The following is a 26,510-nucleotide window of genomic DNA, read 5'->3' as shown; positions in this document are numbered from 1 at the left end:
TAAAAGGAGCAGCTAAGATTGTTTCAGTGATTGCTCCAGTAACACAGGTGTGGGTATTGATGAGGAAAGGGCTGGAGATCAATCTGTCATGATTTAGTAAGTGTCACACCACTGGACACTTTAAAGGAGGCTGGTGCTTGGCATCATTGTTTCTCTTCTGTTAACCATGGTTATCTCTAAAGAAACAGGTGCAGTCATCATTGTACAAAACTGGCCTAACAGGGAACAGTATTGCAGCTAGAAAGATTGCACCTCAGTCAACAATCTATTGCATCATCAAGGAGTTCAAGGAGAGAGGTTCCATTGTTGCCAAAATGGCTCCAGGGTGCCCAAGAAGGACCAGCAAGCGCCAGGACTGTCTCAGGAAGTGTTTCAACTTCAGGATCGGGCTACCAGCAGCGCAGAGCTTGCCAGTCTTGCCTCATGCCAACTGTAAAGCATCCTCAAACCATTCATGTGTGGGGTTGCTTCTCAGCCAAGGGAATCGGCTCTCTCACAGTCTTGCCTAAAAACACATCCATGGATAAAGAATGGGACCAGAATGTCCTCCAAGAGCAACTTCTCCCAACCGTCCATGAGCATTTTGGTGATCAACAATGCCTTTTCCAGCATGATGGAACACCTTGCCATAAAGCAAAGGTGATAACTAAATGGCTCAGGGAACAAAACATAGAGATTTTGGGTCCATGGCCTGGAAACTCCCAGATCTTAATCCCATTGAGAACTTGTGGTCAATCATCAAGAGACGGGTGGACAAACAAAAACCATCAAATTGTGACAAAATGCAAGCATTGGTTGTGCAGTAATGGACGGCTACCAGTCAGGATTTGGTCCAGAAGTTGATTGAGAGCTGCCAGGGAGAATTGCAGAGGTCCTGAAGAAGAAGGGTCAACACTGCAAATATTGACTTGCTGCATTTACTCATTCTAACTGCCAATAAAAGCTTTTGTTACTAATAATATGATTGCACTTGTATTTCTGTATGTGATAAAAACATCTGAAAAACACTCATAAAAACCAGAGGGGGCAGATTATGTGAAAATATAATATTTGTGTCATTCTCAAAACTTTTGGCCATGACTGTATAGTGCCTGTTCTACACCCAGGAGGGAAGACCTGCTGCGGTTGAAACATGCGTCGGGGTTGCACACCAGGTAATAGTTTGTCCTTCTTCCTGTCACCTTAGCGCCATTTTATTTTCGACACCTCCTGGGGCTTATTTGTTCATCACTGGCTGTGCTGCTCTTCTGTGATTCAGGGCGTATATTGTTTGGTAGCTATTGCACACTTCTTACTTTACTGCTTGTTTAGCATGTGTATGTATACTAGCTCTTATGTTTTGCTACCTATTGTCATATTATATCTTTTCCTGTCATTTTGTAATATCTATTATCTGTATTACTCTCTTTATACTTTATTTAAAGTATAAAGTATATTTAGGACCTATTACCTGTCGTGCATTGTGTATTTCGCCCTGTGATGCACTCATATTTGATATATATATTTTTTATGCTTTCTATGTGTAATAAAGATGACTATTTTTCATTAATTATTGTGTAGCCTTGTTTTCTTCCTCTTTACTTCTTTTTTTTGATTTTTTGATTTTCTGGTATAAACTACTGTCAGATTACCTAGAGTACTAATTAATGTATGACTTATTGTTTTTTGTTTATGACATCAACTATAGGGACTGTGAGAAGTAGAAGCCTAGTCTGGGTGCACACTCAAAAAGTACCTCAAAGGGGAACATTCCTTACTTTCTATTGAGGGTGGTCCTAACTGAATAGAGGGCAGCAGGAAGGCACTTGGCCATGGTTTCCCTGTTTTTTCATGGCCTTCTGGAACTTTAACTTAAGAGTGCCTGGAGGGAAGGGGTTTCAGTAAGTACCTGTCCAGTGAAGTGGGTTCCACTATTGGACTCTATGATCTCTTGGAGTCCAAACCTGCAGAAAATCTCACTCACCAACTTCTTGGCTGCAGCTCTGGCAGTAGTCTTGGTCATGGGAAAAGCTTCTGGCCACCCTAGAAAGAGATCAATGCACACAAGCACGTATTCCTACGTACCACTTTTTGGTAGCTGGATAAAATCCATCTGCAGTCACTTTAAGGGATACAGCGGCTTGGGTGTCACCTTCTGTGGGGTCATTACGACATTACTTGGTTTGTGGCGGGCATAGACAGGCTTCCACTAGTCTAGTGACAGGTACAGTGGAATCAAGAGTGGAGGGCGCACAGCAAGGCCGGGTATTGGTTTCCAAAATGATTTTGCTTTAATATTTCGATGTTAAAATGTACACGGAAAAGACACAACACGTTTCGGGGATCTGGGGTCCCCTTTTTCAAGTGGATGAGTAATCGAACGCTGGAGGGGCGTGTGGTGGAAACCAATACCCGGTCTTTCTGTGCGCCCTCCGCTCTTGATTCCACTGTACCTACACTTTGACTCCAGCCGACCTAGCATCTCGTGCCTGGATTACCCTAAGACGCCGGCTGCACCCCGACCTAAACCATATATGCGATTACGAGAGTTGTGCCTTATATGTAAGCACAACTGACCCAGGTAAGCGACTGTCTATCCACGTCCGATACCTTGAACCAGACAATATCAACCTATGAGCGCTGTTGTGTTCCCTTTTTGCTATCTTCCTAGTCTAGTGACAGGGGTAGTAATGTCCAGAGGAACCCACTGGCATTTTGGATGTGCATGTGTATCCTTAGGCTATTTGACTTACTACCGGATAAATGGCTCTGGGCAAAATAGGCAAATCAGCTTTCCTCCACACTTCTCTTCTGATGAAACTCGGGCCACCAGGGACTGGAACCCCTGTGGATTAAACTTTTCAGGCTCAGTACTCACCGCTGAGACTACCGGACAGTGTCTGGGTTCCATCTGTGCGGCTGCCTTCGCAGCCCTATCAGCCACATCATTGCCCGTGGCTTGTGGGGTTACCAATTTTGTGTGTGCTTTTACTTTTTTTTTATTATCGCTTGTGGAAGTAAGAGAACATCCATGAGCTCTTTAATCAGTGTGCCATGCTTTAAAGTGGTACCTGCCGAAGTGAGGAAATCTCTAGCCTTTCATATGGGATCATAGCAGTGTATAGAGTCGGTATAGATGTTTGCCCTTTTACCTTCCGCCAGCTGTAGTGCTTCCTTGAGTGCTGTCCACTACGCCTCCTGCGCTGACCTGTGTGGAGAGAGTGGTTCTGCTTTTACTACCTCATGTGTGCCACTGATCATTGCATATCCAGTGTAGAACCGTCCGTCTTCTCCTGTAGACCTGGAGACATTTAATAATAAGAATAATAATTCTGTTATTTATATGGCACACACAGAGCTGCACAGAGCTCGCCAAATCGGTCATATCTACAAAAAAACCTCAACATCTAGGATAAGCACGCAAACAAGGAGTTTTGGGACCCCTCTCTCCTAGATACGCAGTGCACAACGAAGCAAAAGGTTTGGTGTAGTGGGGTGTGCCTAGGGCCGGGGCAGAGCAGTATTGCCAGCTTAAGGCTGTGGAATGTATCAATGTATCAGGCGCTGCATCAGGCTGCAGGAAGACCTTATCCTAGACCTGCAGTAGTTGGCCAGGTCTAGAAACATGTGAAGAGGCTTAGGGCCTCAGGGCAGGGGGCACTTTTCTATACTGCCAGCTTTCTTTCCTCTGTGAGGTGTCTGTCCATGGCTGAGAATCAGTGGCCTAGGAAGACCACCTTCTCCTGGCAGTACTTGGGTTTGTCCCTGGAAGCTTTGCAACCCTTCCAATAGAAAACACATAAGGTCAATAGATGCATCCTGGCAAACCTGTAAAGTTGGGGCAGACAACAGTAGGCCATACACATACTGTAAAAGAACAACATCAAGTGAGGGGGGAACCAATATGCCAGTACTTCTTCGAAGGCCGTGGAGTACTGGGGCTGGGGGAGTTTTGCCCCCCTTGTAGGAGTCTGCAGCAGGTATGCTGGAAGACTAAGTTGGTAAAGGCAAACAGGTACTGACAATTTTCATGGAGGGGTACAGAGAAGAAAGCATTTGCTAAATCAATAACAATGAAAAATGTGGCATTCTCAGGCACAGCTGCTAGAAGCGTGTGTGGGTTAGGAACCACCGCAGTGATTGCCTCAGTGCACTTGTTGATGGCCATTAGGTCATGGACCATCATACATGTATCCGGCTGGTTTTTCTGGATCTTTGTCTTGACCGGGAACAGATAAATTATTACTGAGTCTCACATCAATTTTTTCCTCCCTGTTCGGGACGTCTTTGTTTCCTAGAGTGTTGGCAGTCAATTCAGTCACTTTGGTAGTGTCCCTCCTCCCCGCAGTTGAAGCAAGCCCCCTTGAGTCTGGCTGCTGGGGCTTCTGTAACTTCTGTCAGTCTCACTTTGGCAGTGGTTTGTCTCTGTTCCCCCTGGCTTTCTGTAACAGTCTTGTTGGTACCTCTAGAGACTTCTCTTCTAGACTGGTGTACAGTCTGTTATGCAATTTTGGTAACAACCTGGCAAAGTACATTACATGTTAGTCAGGTGATCCCATGTGTTCAAAAGCAATAAACAGTTCTCAGTAGAATTCTTCCACTGACTGTTTAGGTCTCTGCTTTACCTAATATGGCGTTTGCCCTTTGACTAGGTCCCACATCCCCCAGGGAAAAACACATGCTACTCAAAGTCTCCAGGTCTTGCCAGGTACATTTAAACAAAGTGTTGGTGTTGATAAAAAAGGAAACAAAAGTCATAGGCTCTGTCATAGGGTTGGGGGCTTTTCTTTGCTTAGAGTCTAACTCTGTTCTTAAGTTCAACGTGGAGGATAGGGGAAACATCTACACCATCTTAGAGTGACATTAGGTGGCATAAGCAAGGCACACTTCATTCCTCTATACTCCAAGACTGCACTTGTCCGTGCTCTGAGATAAGATAGACATAACAATATTCCAATTAGAAAACAATTCCACAGCTCCGCCCCTATCTCCCTCTTCAAGCTCCAAAAGTAGTAAAACCCTCTGCCTGTGTATCTTTCATGTGAGATACAAACTGAGTCGCCTTCCTGGGTCTGCATTGCCCTTGGCTCAATTTACTCTGTCCACTACCCATCATACAACTGCCCAATATACAACTGCCAAAGGAACCTGTCCCCACAGACCCAGAGGATGCCGATATCTCCTTTTACTGACCCCCAAGAAAAGTAGACACCTGAGACTTTCACAGAGGAGTCTATACCAAGTTGCTGTCCTTCAGACTGACTCTACACCAAGTCAATAGGGGTCATTTACTAAGGTCCCGATTCGCGTTTTCCCGACGTGTTACCCGAATATTTCCGATTTGCACCGATTTTTTGTCGCTGGACGTACGCTTACCTTCACCAAGAATAGGATCGTGAACTCCGGTGAGCCTCGGTGGACTTCAGCGCAGCATTGACTCCTGGTGGACGTTGGAGGAACTGCCTTAGTGAATTGCCGGAAGACCTGAATCCACCGCAGAGAACGCGCCGCTGGATCGCGAATGGACCGGGTAAATAAATCTGCCCCAATGTCCTTTAGACCCTATTCTATATCACCAGGTACAAAAAAAACCCAGTTCTTGCAGTCCCACGAGGCCATTCAGAAGGGAGTGGAACGCACACGTTGCCAGGGCAGATCTCAATTGTACGTGCACAAATTTCTGAGCTCTATATCCCTATGGGCAACCCTTATTGACAACCTGTCAAACAGTATTTTAGACACTATGATAATCTGACAATCACCAACAGAATACCTCCCACTCTGGCACTGTGGACAACTAAGGGTTACTTCCTCCTTCCTGTCTCACAGCTTCAACATACATTACAGACTGTCAGTCACTGTCCAATCACCTTGTGGTTCTTTGCCACAATTATAGTGAGAGCACTGTTATATATGGACATTTAAAGGCAGAGTACATTATATTACACAAGGAATTGACCTTACCCAATCCATCCGGTCAGTGTACCGGAAGTGACAGTCAAGGTAGCCAATAAAATGTAGGCTTACCCTACAGTGCTCTTTGTCAATTCTGGTCACTGGCCGGTCCAGAGGAGGTGACCTCAATGGTCCACTTTTAGTAGTGCCATTTCTGTGACAGATTTTTATCCAAGGCTCCAACAACCCTTCTACAGTTTTAAGGTGACCTCCAGATTTATCGTTACAGGGAAGGATAAGATTGCTGCTGGTACTGGGATGTGGCTCAGAAAGACACAGACACCTGGTCATAAGCTGCACTCACAATCACACTCTACTTAGGGTATGCTGTCGTGTATATAGAAAACAGAAATCCTTTGAATAGGGCGTGAAAAGGTGATAAAATACTGAAATGCTATAGGTTGGCTTGAATATACTTTGCGCAACTCTCAGAAACACCCTTAAGCTGCTTTTCCCCAAAATAATCTTGATGAACTCTATGTATCATTTCTTCTAGAAATCTTAGACTCCAGGGAAACAGGGTCTTATCACTAAATGTATCGTGAAGGCCCCCACTAATCAAAACATAACCTTCAGACAAGAGCTGCAGAGAAAGACAAGAGCCAGTGAAAAATACTATCTCTAAACAGATTACACAAAATAGTGTCTGAATCATGAGATGGCTGAAAAACATGGCGTCTAGGTGAACAAGTTGGGTCTGGAGAGAAATATGATATCTCTCACAAGGGTTTAAAGGAGAAATGCACAATTCTTACCCGATTTTCATGTTTATAACATTTAGTCTCAAAAGCAGCTTTTGATGTTATAAAGCAGCAGCCTCAAACACCAGTGTCTAGGCGATGACATGATCAGTGAGATGAATAGAGGCAGTGTACATGGACATTTTTCAAAGCAAAATTTTTTTCTTAAAAAGTGATTAATGTCAAGATTCAGGGGTAGTGGACCCACTGAACCACAGTGGACGATGACGTAAGCCAGCACCTGGGAGCAGAAACTAAGTGGCAACCGGTTTCCTTGCTCCGGTGTGGTACCACCGATTCGGTCCACAGGTATGACTTTGTTCGTAGTGATGGCGAGGTATAGAGTCGTGAGGCAGAATGGTATTCAGGGACAGGTAGGAGGTTGAGACAGGCAGCGGAGGATCAAGATCAAAGTCAACGCAAGAGGTCAGGGCAGGCGGCAGATGAATGTAGTCAGGAACGGAAACAGGGTTCCAACAGAAATTTTCAATACAAGGAGCATATAGGAAAGATTTCTCAATGAGCATATAGGGAAGCTTTCACAATGGCACGAGGCACAAAGATCTGGCAGGGGGCAGAGGAAGAGGCAGTCCATTTATTTGGGCAGGTGTCCAGGAGCAGGAGAAATTAACGGTGTGCTGGCCCTTTAAATCTTACCGGGCTGTAGGGGCACATGGGTGCACCTGTGACCCGAGACATGGGTCGCAAGGGCACTCGTGACAGTACCCTTCCCCTTCGGCCTCCCCCTCTTCTTGGTTTTAAGGAACCTCTGAAGAAGATTATGCTCCAGGATGTTGTCCTCGGGCTCCAAAGACCTCTCCTCAGGCCCGAACCCCTTCCAGTCAACAAAGAAGAACCACATACCTCTCACCATCAAGTCCAGAACTTCTTTTATCTCAAAAGAATGAACCTCAGAATCAGGAGGAGGATCTTGCCGGGAGAAGTGGTTTAGAATGATTGGCTTCAGAAGAGAGACATAGAAGGAGTTTGGTATAACTGGTGGGAGTTACAGTTTATAGGCCATGGGATTGATACGCCTCAGCACCTTCAATGGACCCAAGAAACGAGGACCAAGCTTGTACCTGGGAATCTTCAGCCGGACGTATCTGGAAGACAGCCACACTTTCTCACTTCTTATCGGCTTGGATTTTGTGCGGCAGACACCGCAAAGTCCGATGGGTTTGCTCCCAGATGGATTTAAGATCTTGAAACAATTCTTCCACCGCAGGATCTTCCAAAGAAACAGACAGAGGGAGAGGTGGGCGTGGCAGTCGTCGATAGACAATAAAGAAGGGGGACAGCCCCGGCAGATTCAGAGTCCAAGGAGTTATATGAGAATTCTGCCCAAGATAAGAGGGAAGACCAGTTGTCTTGTTGAGCAGAGACAAAGTGAAGTAGATAGCAACCCAGGCTCTGATTTACTCTCTCCACTTGTACATTAGACTGCGGATGATACGCAGATGAGGAATCTAATTCAATTTGTAATTGATTGCACAAAGAACGCCAGAATGTGGAAAGTAACTGGACCCCTTGATCTGAGATGATGTGCAGAGGAAGTCCATGTAGTCGGCAGATGTGGATGAAGAACAAGTCGGCAAGGCAAAGGGGCCGATGGCAGATCTGGCAGAGGCTAAATGGGACATCTTGGAGAACCAATCTGTTACCACCCAGATGACGGTATTACCAGAGGAAGGTGGAAGATCTATGTCCCAAGTCCACGGGCAGCTGGGTATCCGTAACTGCAGGAGAAGACCAGCTGGTTTGAGATGATATAGCTTGTTTCGGGCACAGGAAGTGCATGAGCCCACAAAATCCCGTACATCCTTGACCAGGTCGGACGTAGGTCTTGCCAAAAGGAAGCTGCCAAAAGGTCCACTGGAGTGGCAACAACCATTCTTTAAGGAGGAATGACATGCCAAGGAGGTTCCGAGCAGAAATGGGGAATAAATTTCTGGTAATAATTAGCGAAGCACAGAAATCTCTGTATTGCACAAATAACTGCTGGGCGTGGCTACTGGAGCACCGCATAGAACTTGGTAGGATCCAGCTATAGACCCCTGCCGGAGATTATATATCCAAGGAAGACTCTTCTGGTGGAACTGGCACTTCAGCAGTTTGGCATATAGGCATATTCTTGAAATACCGAAGGCGTATTGCACAGTCTAAAGGGCATGACCAGGTACTCAAAGTGACCATCCCGAGTGTTAAAGGCCATCTTCCACTCGTCACACTCACGGATATGGATAAGATTATATGACTCCTGAAGATCCAATTTCGTGAAGACCAGGTGGTTAAAGAGTTCCGTGATCAGGGGTAGCGGGTACCGGTTCTTCACCGTAACTTTATTAAGACCATGATCGTCAATGCAGGAACAGAGAGAACCGTCTTTCTGGGACACAAAAAAGAAACCAGGACCAGCAGAAGAAGAATACTTGCAGATAAATCCCTTGTGTTAATTCTCCTTGAGGTAGGCCGACATGGCTTTGGTTTCGGGCATGGAGAGTGGGTAAACTCAAATCTGCGGGGGTGATGTACCCAGGCAACCATGGAAGGCCCGATAAAACAGAGGATGTGGAACAGGGAAGCACATAGAAGGACAGTCTCTTTCTGGAATAGAACTTGGTCAAGGTTTGCTCTCAACTAGGGGCGCTTCTCCCAAGAACCCAAGGTGCGTGCGTTTTCCTGGATCCTGAGGCAGAACTGGACAAGTCTGGAGAAAGTGTTCCCGGCTGGAACAATAGATGCAGAGCTTGCCCTGTCTTTGTCTGGAGCACTCTTGGGGTCTTAGCCGGGTTTTATCCACCTGCATGGGCACCTCGGTAACAGACCCAGAGGGCAGCAGAGGGGGCCTTTGGAAGACTGGAGCCAAACAGGGTCATTGGAGTCTGGCTTGCACTAGTTCAGCTAGCTGTTCTTTGAAGCGTTCAAAGAAAAAAATCAGGGAGCTTAGGGAAGACTGCAGGTCCTGTGCAAACAGGGCCTCTGATCAGACATCCCTTTTTTAAAGGTATTGATCAAGGCCGCTTCATTCCAGGAGAGTTTGGAAGCAAGAGTACGGAACTGCACCTCATAGTCACCAACAGAAAAGTCCCCCTGGCGCAAGTTCAAAGGTGGACCGGATTTCTGCAAGGAATACGGTGATATTAGCTATGACCGGGTCATTCCTGTCCCATAGAGGGGTGGCCCATGCCAGGGCTTTCCCAGAGAGAAGGCTGACCACAAACACCACCTTGGACCATTCTGTGGTGAACCGTGAAGACATCAGTTCCATGTGCAAGGAACACTGGGTGAAGATTTCCCTGCATTACTTGGCATCTCTGTCATATTTAGAAGTCATGGATAGTCGCAGTCTGGGTTTAGCAGTGGTTAATGTAGCTGCCATAGCGGGAGATACCGTGGGAACTGGGCGCTGCTGGGTAGCCAAGAATTGCTGCAAGACGGAGTTTAGCTGATCAAGTTGCAGGCCCTGCATGGCAATCTGCTGGGACTGCGGAACCTTGGTGGGATCCATGGCCTGATCTAACTGTCAGGATTCAGTGAGTTGTGGATCCACTGAACCACCGCGGACGATGACATAAGCCGACACCTGGGAGTCTAAGTGGCACCTGGTATTCACCAGAGCCCACTGCAAAGCAGGTTGGACTTGTTGCGTCGTGGTGCCGCTAGATTAACCCCTTAACGACTTGGCCTTTTTTAGTTTTTTCACTTCCATTTTTCACTCCCCACCTTCAAAAATCTATAACTTTTTTATTTTTCCACATAAAGAGCTCTGTGATGGCTTATTTTCTGCGTAATAAATTGCACTTCGTAGTGACGGTATTCAATATTCCATGGCTCGTACTGGGAAGCGGGGAAAAAATTCCAAATGCAGTGAAAATGGTGAAAAAACACATTTGCGACGTTTTCTTGTGGGCTTGGATTTTACAGCTTTCACTGTCTGCCCCAAATGACAGGTCTACTTTATTCTTTGGGTTACTACGATTACGTAGATACCAAAATTGTATAGGTTTTATGGAGAGGAAAGCCAGCAGGGCCAGGTGGGTAGCTGGGTTACTGTAAATAGAGGGGGTAGGAAGGGGTCAAAGAAAAGGAAGGCCAACTCTGACTCTGAACATCCAAGCAAAATTGCAAAATTGTGCAATGATGTCAGGACGTCAGTGTCAGAAATGGCAGCCCTAGCGGATCCTGCTCTCCCTCACAGCCGGGGGAGCAGACCAGCTAGTAGTAGGGTGGATGGGAGTGCAGGCAAGCCAAGGCAGCTAGTGGTTGTAGGGGACTCTATAATCAGGAGGACGGATAGAATAATTTGTCGCCAAGACCGCCTCAACCGAATGGTTTGCTGTCTCCCTGGTGCCAGGGTTCGGCATGTGGTGGAAAGGGTGGATAAATTACTGGGAGGGGCTGGGGATGACCCAGCTGTCGTGGTCCATGTTGGTACCAATGACAGAATAGATGGTAGGTGGAGGAGCCTGAAGAATAATTTTAAAGAACTAGGTTCAAAGCTTAAGGAAAGGACCTCCAAGGTAGTATTCTCCGGAATTCTACCTGTGCCATGCGCTACACAGAGCAGACAGCGGGAGCTCAGGGAGTTAAATGCATGGCTCAGATCCTGGTGTAGAGCAGAGGGATTTGGGTTCCTAGAGCACTGGGCTGACTTTTCACTGGGGTACAAGCTGTTTTCTGCAGATAACTTGCACCTAAGTGGAAGGGGGGCTGCTGTGCTGGGGGAGAGGATCCTTGCAGGGGTGGCGGAGTATTTAAACTAGGATCGGGGGAGGAGGAAAAGGAAGACACTGAAGGGGTAGACAGGTCAGAGAGGGGGCAGGATATGTTGGTGGGTGGTGAGGTGGGCGGTGTATGTGGGACCAAGGCGGTGGATAAGGAGATCCACAAGTTTCAGAACAGTGGTGAGGATATATGTGCCAGTAAAATTACTTTAAATCAGATAAATAACTGTGGAAAATTAAATTGTATGTTCACAAATGCCAGAAGTATCACAGGCAAAATGGGCGAGCTTGAGGCTCTGATATTAGAGGAACAGTTAGATGTTGTTGGTGTAGCAGAGACATGGCTCGATGCATCGCATGATTGGGGTGTTAATATTCAAGGTTTTACACTCTTTCGGAAAGACAGGGCAAATAGGAGGGGAGGTGGTGTATGTCTGTATGTCAGAAGAGACTTAAAAGCGATTGTGAATGAGTCAGTGGTCTCAGAAGAGTGTGAGGAGGCTGAAACTTTGTGGGTTGAAATTCAAAGCCAAGAGAGCTTTGAAAAAATTATTTTTGGTGTAATTTATAGACCCCCTAACATCTCTGAGGAAATAGAGGGTCACCTATATAAACAGATGGAGCGGGCTGCACAGGAGGGGACCGTAGTGATAATGGGAGACTTTAACTTTCCAAATATAAATTGGGGTCAGGGCTCGTCTTCATCTATGAAGGGGAAACATTTTATGAACATTCTTCAGGATAATTTTCTGGTGCAGCTTGTAGAAGATCCCACAAGAGGTGACGCATTGTTGGACCTTGTGATTTCTAACAATGAGGAGATTGTCCAAAATGTCAGTGTCCGGGAACCCCTTGGGAACAGCGATCATAATATAATTATTTTCCTCTTAAACTTTAAAAAGCAGAAACAGGTGGGAAAATCGAAAACTTTGAATTTTAAGAGGGCCAATTTCCAGAAATTCAGGGCTGCACTAGTGGATACAGACTGGGATCAGATACTGTCACATGGTGATACTAATGTTAAATGGGAGAAATTCAAATCTATCCTGGGTTTTTATACTTCTAAATTTATTCCAATAGGTAACAAGTATAGACGGGCTAGATTACACCCCTCGTGGCTTACAGCTACAGTTAAAAGGGCAATTAATGAGAAAAAGAGGGCATTTAAAAAATATAAATCTGATGGGTCACCAGAGGCTTTCAATACTTACAAAAAAGTTACCAAAATCTGTAAAAAAGAAATCAAATCAGCCAAAATACAAAATGAAAGACAGGTGGCTAAAGATAGCAAAACAAATCCCAAGAAATTTTTTAAGTATATCAATGCAAAAAAAAATGGGTCAGAACAGGTTGGACCCCTTTATTCTGAAAATGGGGCATCGGTGACTGGAGACCAAGAGAAGGCGGAGTTACTTAATAGGTTTTTTAGCTCCGTTTATACAATAGAAGAGAGAACTTCTGACTTGGGTGGTACCAGTGCGGGTCATGCACCCTGTAATATACTAGACTGGCTAAATGTAGACATTATCCAATCTAAGCTCAATAAAATCAATGTGTACAAAGCTCCTGGACCAGATGGGTTACACCCCAGAGTTCTTAAAGAACTCAGTTCTGTTATTGCTGTACCACTGTCTAAAATCTTCAGGGATTCCGTAATGTCTGGTGTGGTGCCAAGTGACTGGCGCAAGGCAAATGTGGTGCCAATATATAAAAAGGGCTCTAGAACTTCGCCAGGCAATTACAGACCTGTAAGCTTAACTTCCATTGTGGGGAAAGTATTGGAAGGGTTAGTAAAAGACTACATACTGGAGTATGTGACATCAAATAGAATAATAAGTGACAGCCAGCATGGGTTTACTAAGAATAGAAGTTGTCAAACTAACCTTATCTGCTTCTATGAAGAGGTGAGCAGGTGCCTGGATGGAGGAGCAGCTGTGGATATTGTGTTCTTGGACTTTGCAAAGGCATTTGACACTGTTCCTCATAGACGCCTGATGGGTAAAATTAGGGCTATTGGTTTGGCAGAAATCATTTGCAATTGGATTGAAAACTGGCTGAAGGATCGTATCCAGAGAGTTGTGGTCAATGATTCCTACTCGGAATGGTCACCAGTTATGAGTGGTGTACCTCAGGGTTCTGTGCTTGGCCCACTACTATTTAATATATTTATTAATGATATAGAGGTAGGAATTAATAGCACTGTGTCTATTTTTGCAGATGACACCAAACTGTGTAGTGTAATACAGTCTATGGAGGATGTACATAGGCTGCAGGGTGACTTGGACAAACTGAATGTTTGGTCATCCACTTGGCAAATGAGGTTTAATGTGGATAAATGTAAGGTTATGCACCTGGGGGCCAATAATCCAAAGGCAAAATATGTCCTTGGGGGAGTAAATCTGAGAGAGTCCCTTGTTGAGAAGGACCTGGGGGTACTAGTAGATCATAAATTGAATAACAGCATGCAATGTCAATCAGCTGCCTCTAAAGCTAGTAGGATCTTGTCGTGTATCAAAAGTGGTATGGACTCTCGTGATAGGGATGTAATATTACCCCTGTACAAGGCACTGGTTCGGCCTCACCTGGAATATGCTGTCCAGTTCTGGGCACCGGTCCATAAAAAGGATGCCCTGGAGCTGGAGAGGGTTCAACGTAGAGCCACAAAAATGATAAGGGGTATGGAGGGTCTTGGTTATGAGGAAAGATTAAAACAACTAGATTTATTTAGTCTGGAAAAGAGACGACTACGAGGGGACATGATTAATTTATTTAAATATATGAATGGTCCATATAAAAAATATGGTGGAAAGTTGTTTCAGATTAGATCAAATCAAAAGACGAGGGGGCACTGTCTCCGTCTGGAGAAAACAAGGTTTAATCACCGGAGGCGACAGGGCTTTTTTACTATAAGAACTGTCACTCTGTGGAATAGCCTGCCTCAGGCGCTGGTCACAGCAGGGACAGCAGAGAGCTTTAAGAAGGGTCTAGATGCCTTTTTACACCTAAATAACATTGATGGTTATGTTATATAGAATTGTTTCCCCTAAATCCCTTCCTCATCCAATCCCTTCCCTTCCTTGGTTGAACTTGATGGACAAGTGTCTTTTTTCAACCGTATAAACTATAATGTTTTCATACATTTAAAAAAATTAAAACCTCCTGTACAAAATTCTTTTTTTGATTTTGCCATAAAAAAAAGGGGCCCGCGAGCCCTCTCCATGCACCGGGACCCATCGGGAAGGGGTTAAGGCATTTTATCCAAGACCACAGGACTAGGTCTATTAGATCCCACCCCAGCCGAGCATATATGTGAGTCTCTACATTGCATCCAGTGTATGTTGCTTTTGGACCTGAGGAAGGGGACAATTCGTCCTCGAAACACGTCGTCCATAAAAATAAAGCCTTTAACACACATCTTGGGACTTTACTGTTACATTTTAGCTCTAGGGGCAGCGTGCACCTATATGCCTGTGTTTTTTGCACCTACTTTTCTATTGTTCCTTACACCGCCAGTGTCCTACTGTGGGTCACGGGAGACACTGCAGCCCGCCAGATTCACTACTACCTATTCCACCAGTTCACTATCAATCTTCCCATTACATCTAGCATCAGGCGCCACGTGTTCACTCCTTTAAACTAACCTGTGGTGTGTATACACAGATTGTGATGTCTGTGCCTGCTGTCTCCTCTAACCGTGCTGGTAGGATTAGGAGACACTGGGGGTCATTTACTAAGGGCCTGATTCGAGTTTTCCCGACGTGTTACCCGAATATTTCCGATTTGCGACGATTTTCCCTGTATTGCCCCGGGATTTTGGCGCATGCGATCGGATTGTGGCGCATCAGCGCTGGCATGCACGTGACGGAAATTGGGGGCGTGGACGAACGAAAACCCGACGGATTCGGAAAAACTGCCGCATTTAAAAAAAAAAAAAAAAGTGTCTTACCTTCACCAGGTATAGGCCGGTGAACTTCAGGGCATTCCGGCAGGCCTCGGGGAACTTTAGCGCAGCAGCGCCACCTGGTGGACGGGGGAACTACCTAAGTGATTCCCGGCCGGATCCGAATCCACCGCACAGAACGAGCTGCTGGATCGCGAATGGGCCGGGTAAGTAAATCTGCCCCATTGAGTTTTTCATCATCCGGCAGTCTGAACTAGGTTATCTGGCTGTCTGACCTGATGTCTGCCATTCCCCTCATTGATTCTGTCCTTGCAAGAGTTAACTCTGTGGATCTGTAATTGCTTACTCCTACAACCTGTGGCAGGGCTGAGTTCCCTATAAGTGTCCAGGTTAGCTTTGACTCCTTGCTGGTCAAACTGCTATCTTGCTTTGTTTCTAGCTCTCTTGTATTTCTGGTGTCTGAATTCTTGCATGTTTATTGACTAGTCTATTCAGATTGTGTTTTGGTTATTTATATTTCCAGCTGTTGCCGACTCGAATTGTTTATCTCGCCTTATTGTGGTTTTTTTTGTCAGTATTGTTACATGTTCACACCTTACCCAGGGAGGGAACGTCGCCCAGTTATTGGCCTCTGTTTAGGGAGGACCCAATAAGTAGGTAGGGACAGATTGGGGGTCTCAGTGTCAGGGCTCACTGTCCTTGTCTGAGTCCTGCCATTACACAGATGCAGTATTTTTGAAGTTGGGCTGTGGACTACTTCTTTCTCACATGGCAACATCCAACAAACCCTGCATTTAACTTTAACTTAAATTTAAAGAGGATGTAAATGTCATAAATCTTGCTCTTGTACAACACATTTGTTTTACATGATACCTTTATAATGAACACCTCAGATGCTGAAGAACAGCTTTGTCTCTTCTAGCTTATAGCTCTATGGACACATATTGCAGTGAATGATCTGTATAATGAATGACAGAAATCATCAAATGTATTTAAAATAATCAAATGTATCTTTTATTTTATGTTGGATCCATCTCCTGCTGCTGATGTTGGTGTTGTGCAGGGAGGACCATCATTAATGTTTGGGACAATTTGGAGGGAAGCCAATTAACCTATCAGTATATTTTTGTGATTTGGGAGGAAACCGGAGTGCCCGGAGGAAACCCACGCAAACACAGGAAGAATATACAAACTCCATGCAGCGCTGTCCATGAGCTTTCTGGACCCAGCTGCTGCAAGGCCCCAGTGCTAACCACTGAGCCTCTGTGCTGCCCTAGGATGGATTAGAAGACGTCTTGGTGGAAAATACCACAGGTCTTGATGACTTCTTCATGTGCTGCCTTCTTGGCTCTGGCTGATGGTAGAGCCTGATGGTCACTGATGGAGGTTTTCAGGTGGGGTTTATAAGAACCAGCCGGTTCTTACAGTAACCACAGCAATACTTCTCAGTGTCTAAAGAGGCCGTCCATCGTCCATAACTAAAGAGGCAAAGATCAAATAAAAAAAAATCGTTAAAAAAACATGTCCAAAATCAATTATAAATCCACTACATGTATAACTGCAGAAACCACTAACAGAAAAGGAAGCAGTGGTAGTAACTAACACATTATATGTATTCGAAAAATAGCACCAGAGGCCTGAGATAGATGAACACCATCCCAGAATTGCCCACCAGTATGTCTATAGTAAATGTAATAAGGTGGCATAAAGTTGGCAGTTACCTGGCTTGGCACGCTGTGCACTGGTAGATCACGGTGTAGTGGATCTTATAGTTGTGGTACGCTGTGATGGGTGGAAGATCATGGAGAATCTGTGCCACTCTCTCGCAGTACGATTCCCACAGCCAGCCATGGCCAGGCTCCACTTCTCCATCTAGGATCCAGCACGCAGCATGACACAGTTCATGGATCAAAGTGTCTCGAAGTCGTTCTGCAGAAAGAGGAGATGTTATAGTCATAACTTATAGTCATTTGTAAAGACACATGGAAGAATACAGCAATTCTCTAACTTCTACCTGATGTGAGACCTACCGGCAGAATCACAGACTTTATCCGATAACTGTATGAAGGCTTCGCGCTCTCCATTATTCAGCTGGTATCCGGTGCGACCAGATGTTCTTCGCAGCCTTTTATTCCAGCTGATATCCATGGATGCAGGAAGCTACAGGACAGAAGGAGAAAATATAGAAATGACAGAGATACAGGAAACATTGGCCCACCATTCACTATGTCCTCATTTCACCCTGTACTGGGCTCTATATTACAATGTATACCTGGTTCTCAAAGACAGTTCTGTTATAAAATTTGTACAGACGTCTTGTAAGCTCCTGTCTGTTCCCACGGAAGTTGGTCACGAATTTGGATATTGGAGAAGACAGATTCTTCAAGAAATCATAATTGGTGGGACGCTCTGATCTCCTGTTACTAGAATTATAGAAGATCAAACATTAATAATGTAAAGAACATACAACATGTAACACAAACTAAGAAGACAAGCAACATATAATACTGCCACCTAGTGAGCAGATAACATGAATTATAAAGCGTGGTTGATATAGAAATAAATTACCTTGCTGTCTCAATATCCACAAAACTAAACCGGGGAGAACTTGGCTCTGGAAAATAGGACAAATATCATCATTTATTTCTATAGAATTCAGATTTTTAATCAATAAGAAGTCTAATTTCTTATTTTACTGGGAAAAGTGATAATGAAATACCTGTCTGTATATAGAGCAGATGAGGGCCTGAGCCATCATCATAATCTTCAAGGCTCCTCAGAGACCTTTGAAGTGGATGACACTAGAAGAACAAAACATAAAAAGCAAACCTTTAGGTTAATATAATAATATAACACATAATGTTCCATCTACACGGAAAACCTGAGATACAGACCATACATGAGAGAAATGAGCGCTCACCTGATGGAGGGTCTCATCACTGCTGCTGTCCTCTATATCGGACGCAGAAATCCTACGGCATTTTTTATTAACCAGTAACTATGAAGGAATAAAAATAAGAGAATTTTTAACTTAAAGTTTGTATCACAGCATGGGCTCTAATATGTGATTTAACAGGTCACCTTGGATCCAAAATTCCTTTTTTTAAAAGTGTCAAATTCTAATAGTATCAAGTAGGAAGTGAAAATCAATTCCAAATTATATAAATCTGATAGTGATACAAGAAATATGGATGATACTGGTGTAACGAGCTATATATGTGGGTCACTGGATGAAACTAAAATAGTGTTCTGATTGAACATAAAAATAAAATAGATAAAAAAGCACTTTTTTTGCTAGAAATTATCGATACAAAAATGAATAATGGCCACCACTTACCTGGTCTTTGCCGTCGCTGTTGCCTGTATCAGACTCGATAGTAAAGCAACGTTTGGGCATATTTTCGTATTCAATTTTGCTTAGCAGATCAGCAAAATACTAACTCCACAAACTCTATCACCACACTAAGTGTGGACGGAACCATAACTTTTATCCCCCCTAGAAATTGTGACATCATCGTTCTAGAACACTGGTGTTATGACATTACTATGAGGGATGTGGGACATACACTACATGCAATGTACATATACACTCACCGGCCACTTTATTAGGTACACCTGTCCAACTGCTCGTTAACACTTAACTTCTAATCAGCCAATCACATGGCGGCAACTCAGTGCATTTAGGCATGTAGACATGGTCAAGACAATCTCCTGCATGTTCAAACCGAGCATCAGTATGGGGAAGAAAGGTGATTTGAGTGCCTTTGAACGTGGCATGGTTGTTGGTGCCAGAAGGGCTGGTCTGAGTATTTCAGAAACTGCTGATCTACTTGGATTTTCATGCACAACTATCTCTAGGGTTTACAGAGAATGGTCCGAAAAAGAAAAAACATCCAGTGAGCGGCAGTTCTGTGGGCGGAAATGCCTTCTTGATGCCAGAGGTCAGAGGAGAATGGGCAGACTGGTTCGAGCTGATAGAAAGGCAACAGTGACTCAAATCGCCACCCGTTACAACCAAGGTAGGCAGGAGAGCATCTCTGAACGCACAGTACGTCGAACTTTGAGGCAGATGGGCTACAGCAGCAGAAGACCACAACGGGTGCCACTCCTTTCAGCTAAGAACATGAAACTGAGGCTACAATTTGCACAAGCTCATCGAAATTGGACAGTAAAAGATTGGAAAAACGTTGCCTGGTCTGATGAGTCTCGATTTCTGCTGTGACATTCGGATGGTAGGGTCAGAATTTGGAGTCAACAACATGAAAGCATGGATCCATCCTGCATTGTATCAATGGTCCAGGCTGGTGGTGGTGGTGTCATGGTGTGGGGAATATTTTCTTGGCACTCTTTGGGCCCCTTGGTATCAATTGAGCATCACTGCAACTCCACAGCCTACCTGAGTATTGTTGCTGACCATGTCCATCCCTTTATGACCACAATGTACCCAACATCTGATGGCTACTTTCAGCAGGATAATGCGCCATGTCATAAAGCTGGAATCATCTCAGACTGGTTTCTTGAACATGACAATGAGTTCACTGTACTCAAATGGCCACCACAGTCACCAGATCTCAATCCAATAGAGCATCTTTGGGATGTGGTGGAATGGGAGATTCGCATCATGGATGTGCAGCCGACAAATCTGCGGCAACTGTGTGATGCCATCATGTCAATATGGACCAAAATCTCTGAGGAATGCTTCCAGCACCTTGTTGAATCTATGCTACGAAGAATTGAGGCAGTTCTGAAGGCAAAAGGGGGTCCAACCCATTACTAGCATGGTGTACCTAATAAAGTGGCCAGTGAGTGTATATGTACATATGCAGAGGCCTCAGAGTTCGGGGTGGGAACCCATGTATGCGTAAAATCCAAAAAATGCACTCCAAATCCAAGCAGGTGAAAGTGAAGAAGAGTTTATTCCAAAACTCTTGGATTGATGAGTGATGATGATATCAAATTTACCATGGCGTGGTCTAGGTTGGAAGTTCTCTAGATGTCCTTGTACGTAGTACGGAGGGTAGTCTTTCTACTGATTTATTTGTGACAGGAATAACCTGTTGAGATTTGAAAGTCATCCAAAACCTATGCTCGAGTCCTTACCATTGAGCCAGTTTTTGAGAGTGATAAAAATTTCAAGCCAACCCTAATTTATGGAGAAAAATGTGTCCCTTATGGAGAATAAATTTAAAAAGCGTGGGTACCCAAACAGGGTTATTGAGTCAAATAGGAAGAAGGCTGTAACCAGAGATCGTAATTCTCTATTGAAATCAAACAATAAGGCACATAAAGTTATGAGAATACCATTTGTCTCGACCTATAAAGATTCCAGAAATTGCTAAGATTATCAGGCGACATTGGTCGATTCTAAACAGGGACCCAATGAATATAGTGGAATTCTACAACCCACCTCCATTATCCTATAGAAGAACTAAGAATTTAACCCCTTAAGGACGCAGCCATTTTGTATCTTAAGGCTCAGCCCGATTTTTTGGATTCGGACTTGCGTCGCTTTATATGGTTATAACTTTTGAACACTGTTACTTATCAAAACGATTCTGGATTGTTTTTTCCCCACATGTTGTACTTCATTTTAGTGGTAAATTTTGGCAGATAAGTTTTGCGTTTATTTACAAAAAAAAGAAAATATGATAAATTTTTTGAAAAAATTGCCATTTTCGAAATTCTAAATCATTGCGTTTTCAGGCAGATAGATTTACCACCTAAATAACTTGCAGAATAACATTTCCCATTTGTCTACTTTACATTTTCATAATTTCTGAAATGTCTGGATAATTTATTTTGATGTTACGCGGCTTACAAATAGAATATCGCTTTTCCGGATTTTCAGAATTGACTATTTTGGGGATAAATACAGTTTTGAATGAAATTTTACATATTTAGCATCAAAACCCCCTATATAACCCACCCATTTTCAAATCTGCACCCCTCAAGCTATCAGAAACAGCTTTTACGAAGATTGTTAACCCCTTGAGATCTTCATAGTAATTGAATCAAAATGGGGGTGAAATTTAGAATGGTCATATTGTTCCCTTATATGTTCATTTAGCACTAAAATTTACACATTTCCAAAATATAAAAAGAGAAAACCCACCATACAATTTGTTCTGCAATTTCTCCTGAGTACAAAGACCCCCCACATGTGGCCGTTACTTGTTTTATGGGGGCACAGCGAGGTGCAGAAGGGAAGGAGCGCCCTGCAGCTGCCAGGATTTTAGTTTCCTCATTGGCCCCTTTTGAAGGCTATAAAATTTTCGCTTTTTCGTTATTGGGGCCATGTGATGCCATTTTTTTTGCGGGATGAGATGCTTTTTCCATTGTTACCATATTGGGGTTGGTATCACCTATTGTTGAAAATTTAGGAACTTTTTTTGAGGGCAGGAGTAGAAAAGCATCAATTCTGTACTGGATTTTTTACTTTTTTTTTTTTTTGGTGTTCACCGTATAGACTAATAATCATGTTATCTTTATTCTATGGGTTGATACGATTACGGGGATACCAGACATGAATATATTTTCTTACGTTTTACTAAATTTGTCAAACAAAACCCTAATGTGGGGAAAAATCTATCATTTATGTATTGCCGTCTTCCAAGTGGCATAACATTGTTACTTTTTTGGCTACGGAGCTGGTTGATGGCTTGTTTTTTGCGGGACATGTTGTACTTTGCACCAGTATCATGTCTGAGTACATATGGTTTTTTGATCGCATTTTATAGCATTTTTTGTGGGATTGAAAAGGTAAAAATCATAATTTTTGGAGGGTTTATACCAGTTTTTTTTTTACGGCGTTTATCGTGGGGGTTCAATAATGATTTACTTTTATTCTACGGGTTGTTACGGACGCGGTGATACTATATATGTGGGGTTTGTGTTATGATTTAGACTTTTTTTGAGTTATATGTCTCTTTATATGTTTTGGGAGTTTTGGGCATTTTTAGTGATTTATGACTTTATTTTTTTATTGAATAACTTTTTTTTTTTTACTTTTTCACTTTTATACCATGGGACATGAACAAGCAATCTTCTGATTGCTTCTTCATGATAATATTCTGCAATACTGATGTATTGCAGAGTATTATCAGTGTCAGCCTATACACTTGCATAGGCTGGCACTGTGCCAGTAAGATGACGTCACAGACGCCATCTTACTGGCAATTCTTGAAAGTAACTCTGGGGTCCAGATCCGACCCCAGAGTTACTATAGCAACGATCGGCGCCCCCCGAAAACGGTTCGGGGGGGGCGATCGTGGGGGAAAGACCCCCCAGATGCATGTTAGATGCCGCGGTCGCGCTGACCGCGGCATTTAACGGGTTAAGCACCCATGATCGGAGACAACTCCGATCGCGGGTGTTACACTGGGGTGCCGGCTATTAGTTACAGCCGGCACCCCGTGTTTCCCGATGCCGGTTCGGCTCTGATCCAGAGCCGAGCCGGCATAAGCGCCGTGGCGGATATATCCGCCACTGAGAGCTAAGTCACTGCGCTCCGTGGCGGATATATCCGCCACGGAGCGTGAAGGGGTTAAAAAATAAATTAGGGCCAAGGCCCTCTAAGGATGTCTACCCAAACTGGCTTATGGGGTAAAAACCATACTGGGAGCTTCCCCTGTCGGTCGTGTATCAACTGTTCTTATTTGACTAAAGGTGAAAACCTGCATAATGCATAATGGCAAATCCTTTAAAATAAGACACTCTTTGGATTGCAACAGTGATCATGTTATTTATTTATGAAAATGTCCGTGTGGACTTGCTTATGTTGGTGAAACAACCTTGGACTTTAAGACCAGGTTTTGCCAACATAGGTATTCCATAAGAAAAATACACTTTTTTGAAGAGGGACATTTGAGGCACAACCAAAATTAACTCTCATTGACCATGTACCCCAATTACGCCGAGGTGGCAACAGAGAAAAACTGCTACTTAAGAAAGAATTACATTGGATTTATGAATTGAACACCCTAAGACAGTGATGGCAAACCTTTTAGTGACCGAGTGCCCAAACTACAACAAAGACCCACTTATTTATCGCAAAGTGCCAACACAGAAATGCAATTTGTGTTTTATACCCCTTGCTGTCACATCTTATATTCATAATCGCACCCTGAGGAAACCAATAAAGCAAAAAAATAAAATAAATTTGGATGATCATTGTAGCTTCCCTCCAGGATCCCCTACACAAGAAGAATTGTCAGGGCAAGAGCTACAATGATAATATCCACACCTTCCCACTCCTCCAGTAGTCCCAGATAGCGCAGTAACTTTAAAATATCTCTGTGCACAGCAAGTCCTGGGCTGTCTGGGACTGCAGAAAGATACCTGGAGTCCTCTCTGGTGATGTCCTGAGTGCCCACAGAAAGGGCTCTGAGTGCCACCTCTGGCACCAGTGCCATAGGTTTGCCACCACTGCCCTAAGACCTAATGGTCTGAATGTTTACTATAACTTAGGCAGTGGCACTTAGATTGCTTGTGTCATCCTGTTGCTGTCACTTCAAAGTAAATAAACATTGATTCCTTTTAATTTATTTTTTCTTTTTGTAAAATGTAATAATATTTAGAAGATTCTCATTATTAATGCCTTTTCTTTTTTTCCCAAAATGTTTTCACTTTGCAACTGTCACCATCACTGAAGAAACTGATGTCTCTGATTTTTTAACACAATACAGTTGCCTTTTTTTGAGTTTGGGCTTAATTCATGACTTTTCTTTATATGCAGTGTTGGGTCTTTTCCCAAGCTATGGGTTATTATTGCCATTCTCTTTACATAGAGCAGTGATGGCGAACCTTTTAGCAGCCGAGTGCCAAAACTGCAACCCCAAACCCTCATTTATCGCGAGGTGTCAACCAAAAATTAAAGCAGTAACTTATTGCTCCCGGTTCTTCAACAACGTTCAATCATATTGGTCTCCTGAGGACAGCAACACAGTAGAAAGAAGGAGGGAAAATTTGCATCATTGTAGCTTCTTTCCAGTGTCCCTCCGTACACATAGAATAGTGGGGCAAGCAGAAGGTCCTCCAAAGATAATTAGACCCCGTCTACACATTCTCCCTCTTCCTAAGTTGCCAAGTAAGTCACTTTAAAATATCACTGAAAGCAGCATCTTTGCTTCCCAGTTGCTTGGAACTGCAGGAAAATTCTTTGAGTCCTGTCTGGTGTGCTGGGGCGATGGCCTGGGTGCCCACAGAAAGGGCTCAGAGTGCCGCCTCTGGCACGCGTGCCATAGGTTCGCCACCACTGACATAGAGGATCCACAATACCGTATATACAGGAGGTCGATGTGGATGCCTTTGCTTGCAACTTATTATTCTTATTGGGGCGAGTGTTGTACCTTTAGCACACCACGCGTCTGACACTGGTGAACCTAAGGTCCGCTTCAGAGTCAGTGTAGACTGGGGGCCATTCACGGTCCCTCTCAGACCGTTGGAGGGCCGGACTAAAGTTTAAAAATAAATAGCCGTAAATGTGCCCGCATCCTAAACACTGCCCCCCCCCCAATTAATTATTTAATATACTGCACCCCCTTGTGAACTATTTTATATATTGTCCCAATTAATTAATTAATTGGGCCGAGTAATTATTAAATATACTGGGACCCCTCTCCATTAATTATTGAATATGCCTCCCCCCATTAATTACTAGACTGCCCCTCATAATTAATTATTTCCTATACCCCCACCATTAATTATTTCCTATGCTGCCCCCCCCATCATTAGTTATTTCCTATGCTGCCCCCCCTCCACCATTAATTATTTCCTATGCTGCCCCCCACCATTAATTATTTCATATGCTGCACCCCACCGTTAATTATTTCATATGCTACTCCCCACCATTAATTATTTCATATGCTGCCTATCATTAATTATTTCCTATGTTGCCCCCACCATTAATTATTTCTATTGCTACTCCCCTCTATTAATTATTTCATATTCTGCCCCCCGCCATTAATTATTTCATATGCTGCCCCCACCATTAATTATTTCATATGCTGCCCCTCCACCATTATTTATTTCATATGCACCACCCACCGTTAATTATTTCATATGCTGCTCCCCACCATTAATTATTTCCTATGCTGCACCTCCACCATTAATTATTTCCTATACTGTTCCCCACCATTAATTATTCCTATGCTGCCCCCTACCATTAATTATTTCCTTTGCTGCCCCCTACCATTAATTATTTCCTATACTACCCCGCATAATTAATTATTTTCTATGCTGCCCCTCATAATTGATTATTTCCTATGCTGCCCCGCACAATGAATTATTTCATATGCTGCCCCAACCATTAATTATTTCATATGCTGCCCCCACCATTAATTATTTCATATGCTGCCCCCCACCATTAATTATTTCCTATACTTCCCCTCATAATTAATTATTTCCTATGCTTTCCTTCATAATTAATTATTTTTCTATGCTGCCCCTCGTGATTAATTAATTCATATATTGGGCCCCCAGCCGCCACAATCTTTTTACTGCCCTTTTTAATAAACAATAAAAACCCTGTACTCACCTAAGTCTCCAGTTTAAGTCTCTCGCACGGCCGCGCATCCTAGTTCGTGGAGCGATGTGCGTCGGGGTTGTCTTCTGGCCACATTGCTCTAGTAATAGTGCTCGAGCGGTCGTTTCCGGACACATCGAGCACTATACAGTGACGGGCAGGAGCTTCCTGTCTGGATGAAGGCTCCTGCCTGACTGTCGAAGGCCGCGGGGGCCCGACGCCGGCATGCCAAGTGTCGGGGCCGGATCAAAACCGTCCACGGGCCGCAGTTTGGGTACCCCTGGTGTAAACCATACTGGATGGTAGGTTCCCTTTCACTATGATTATTACCTTTCAATACTATACTGACCCGTTAATGCTGTAGTTTTCATGCAATAAGACTGTATAGTCGGTCTGTTTTGTCACCATTTTGCTGCATACAGCTATATGCCTATGACAGCGTGGCCTGCCCTCACTCCTAATGGCTGCTGCAATCTCACTCGGAGAATGCATGTGCGCAAAACACTGTTCCCGGTCATGCACAGTCTACACGATTCTTACATTCTGAATATTTATGTTGATATAAACATTGAGACGTCAGGTACCGATCACTTGTTTATGCACCACCTGATTCTCAACTAGGTCATGTGACTCTGGGGCACATTTACTTACCTGGTCCGTTCGCGATCCAGCGGCGCGTTCTCTGC

General features: G+C 43.9%; 1 protein-coding gene across 1 annotated transcript; it reads right to left on the bottom strand.

Moving 5' to 3' along the window:
* Positions 1–16,289: 16,289 nt before the first annotated feature.
* On the bottom strand, positions 16,290–18,750 carry LOC140066064 (germ cell nuclear acidic protein-like). Its single transcript, XM_072113615.1, has 8 exons — positions 18,640–18,750; positions 18,223–18,300; positions 18,022–18,103; positions 17,871–17,916; positions 17,575–17,725; positions 17,333–17,462; positions 17,024–17,231; positions 16,290–16,780 (listed from the first exon to the last, which is right to left on the bottom strand). The coding sequence occupies exons 1-8, from the start codon at positions 18,697–18,699 to the stop codon at positions 16,693–16,695; spliced, it is 843 nt and encodes a 280-aa protein (XP_071969716.1). The 5' UTR covers positions 18,700–18,750; the 3' UTR covers positions 16,290–16,692.
* Between the last annotated feature and the right edge of the window lie 7,760 nt (positions 18,751–26,510).

The sequence above is a fragment of the Engystomops pustulosus genome, chromosome 6 (genome assembly GCF_040894005.1).
Source record: "Engystomops pustulosus chromosome 6, aEngPut4.maternal, whole genome shotgun sequence".
Lineage (NCBI taxonomy): Eukaryota > Metazoa > Chordata > Amphibia > Anura > Leptodactylidae > Engystomops > Engystomops pustulosus.
This window is presented reverse-complemented; position numbering and strand designations above follow the sequence as displayed.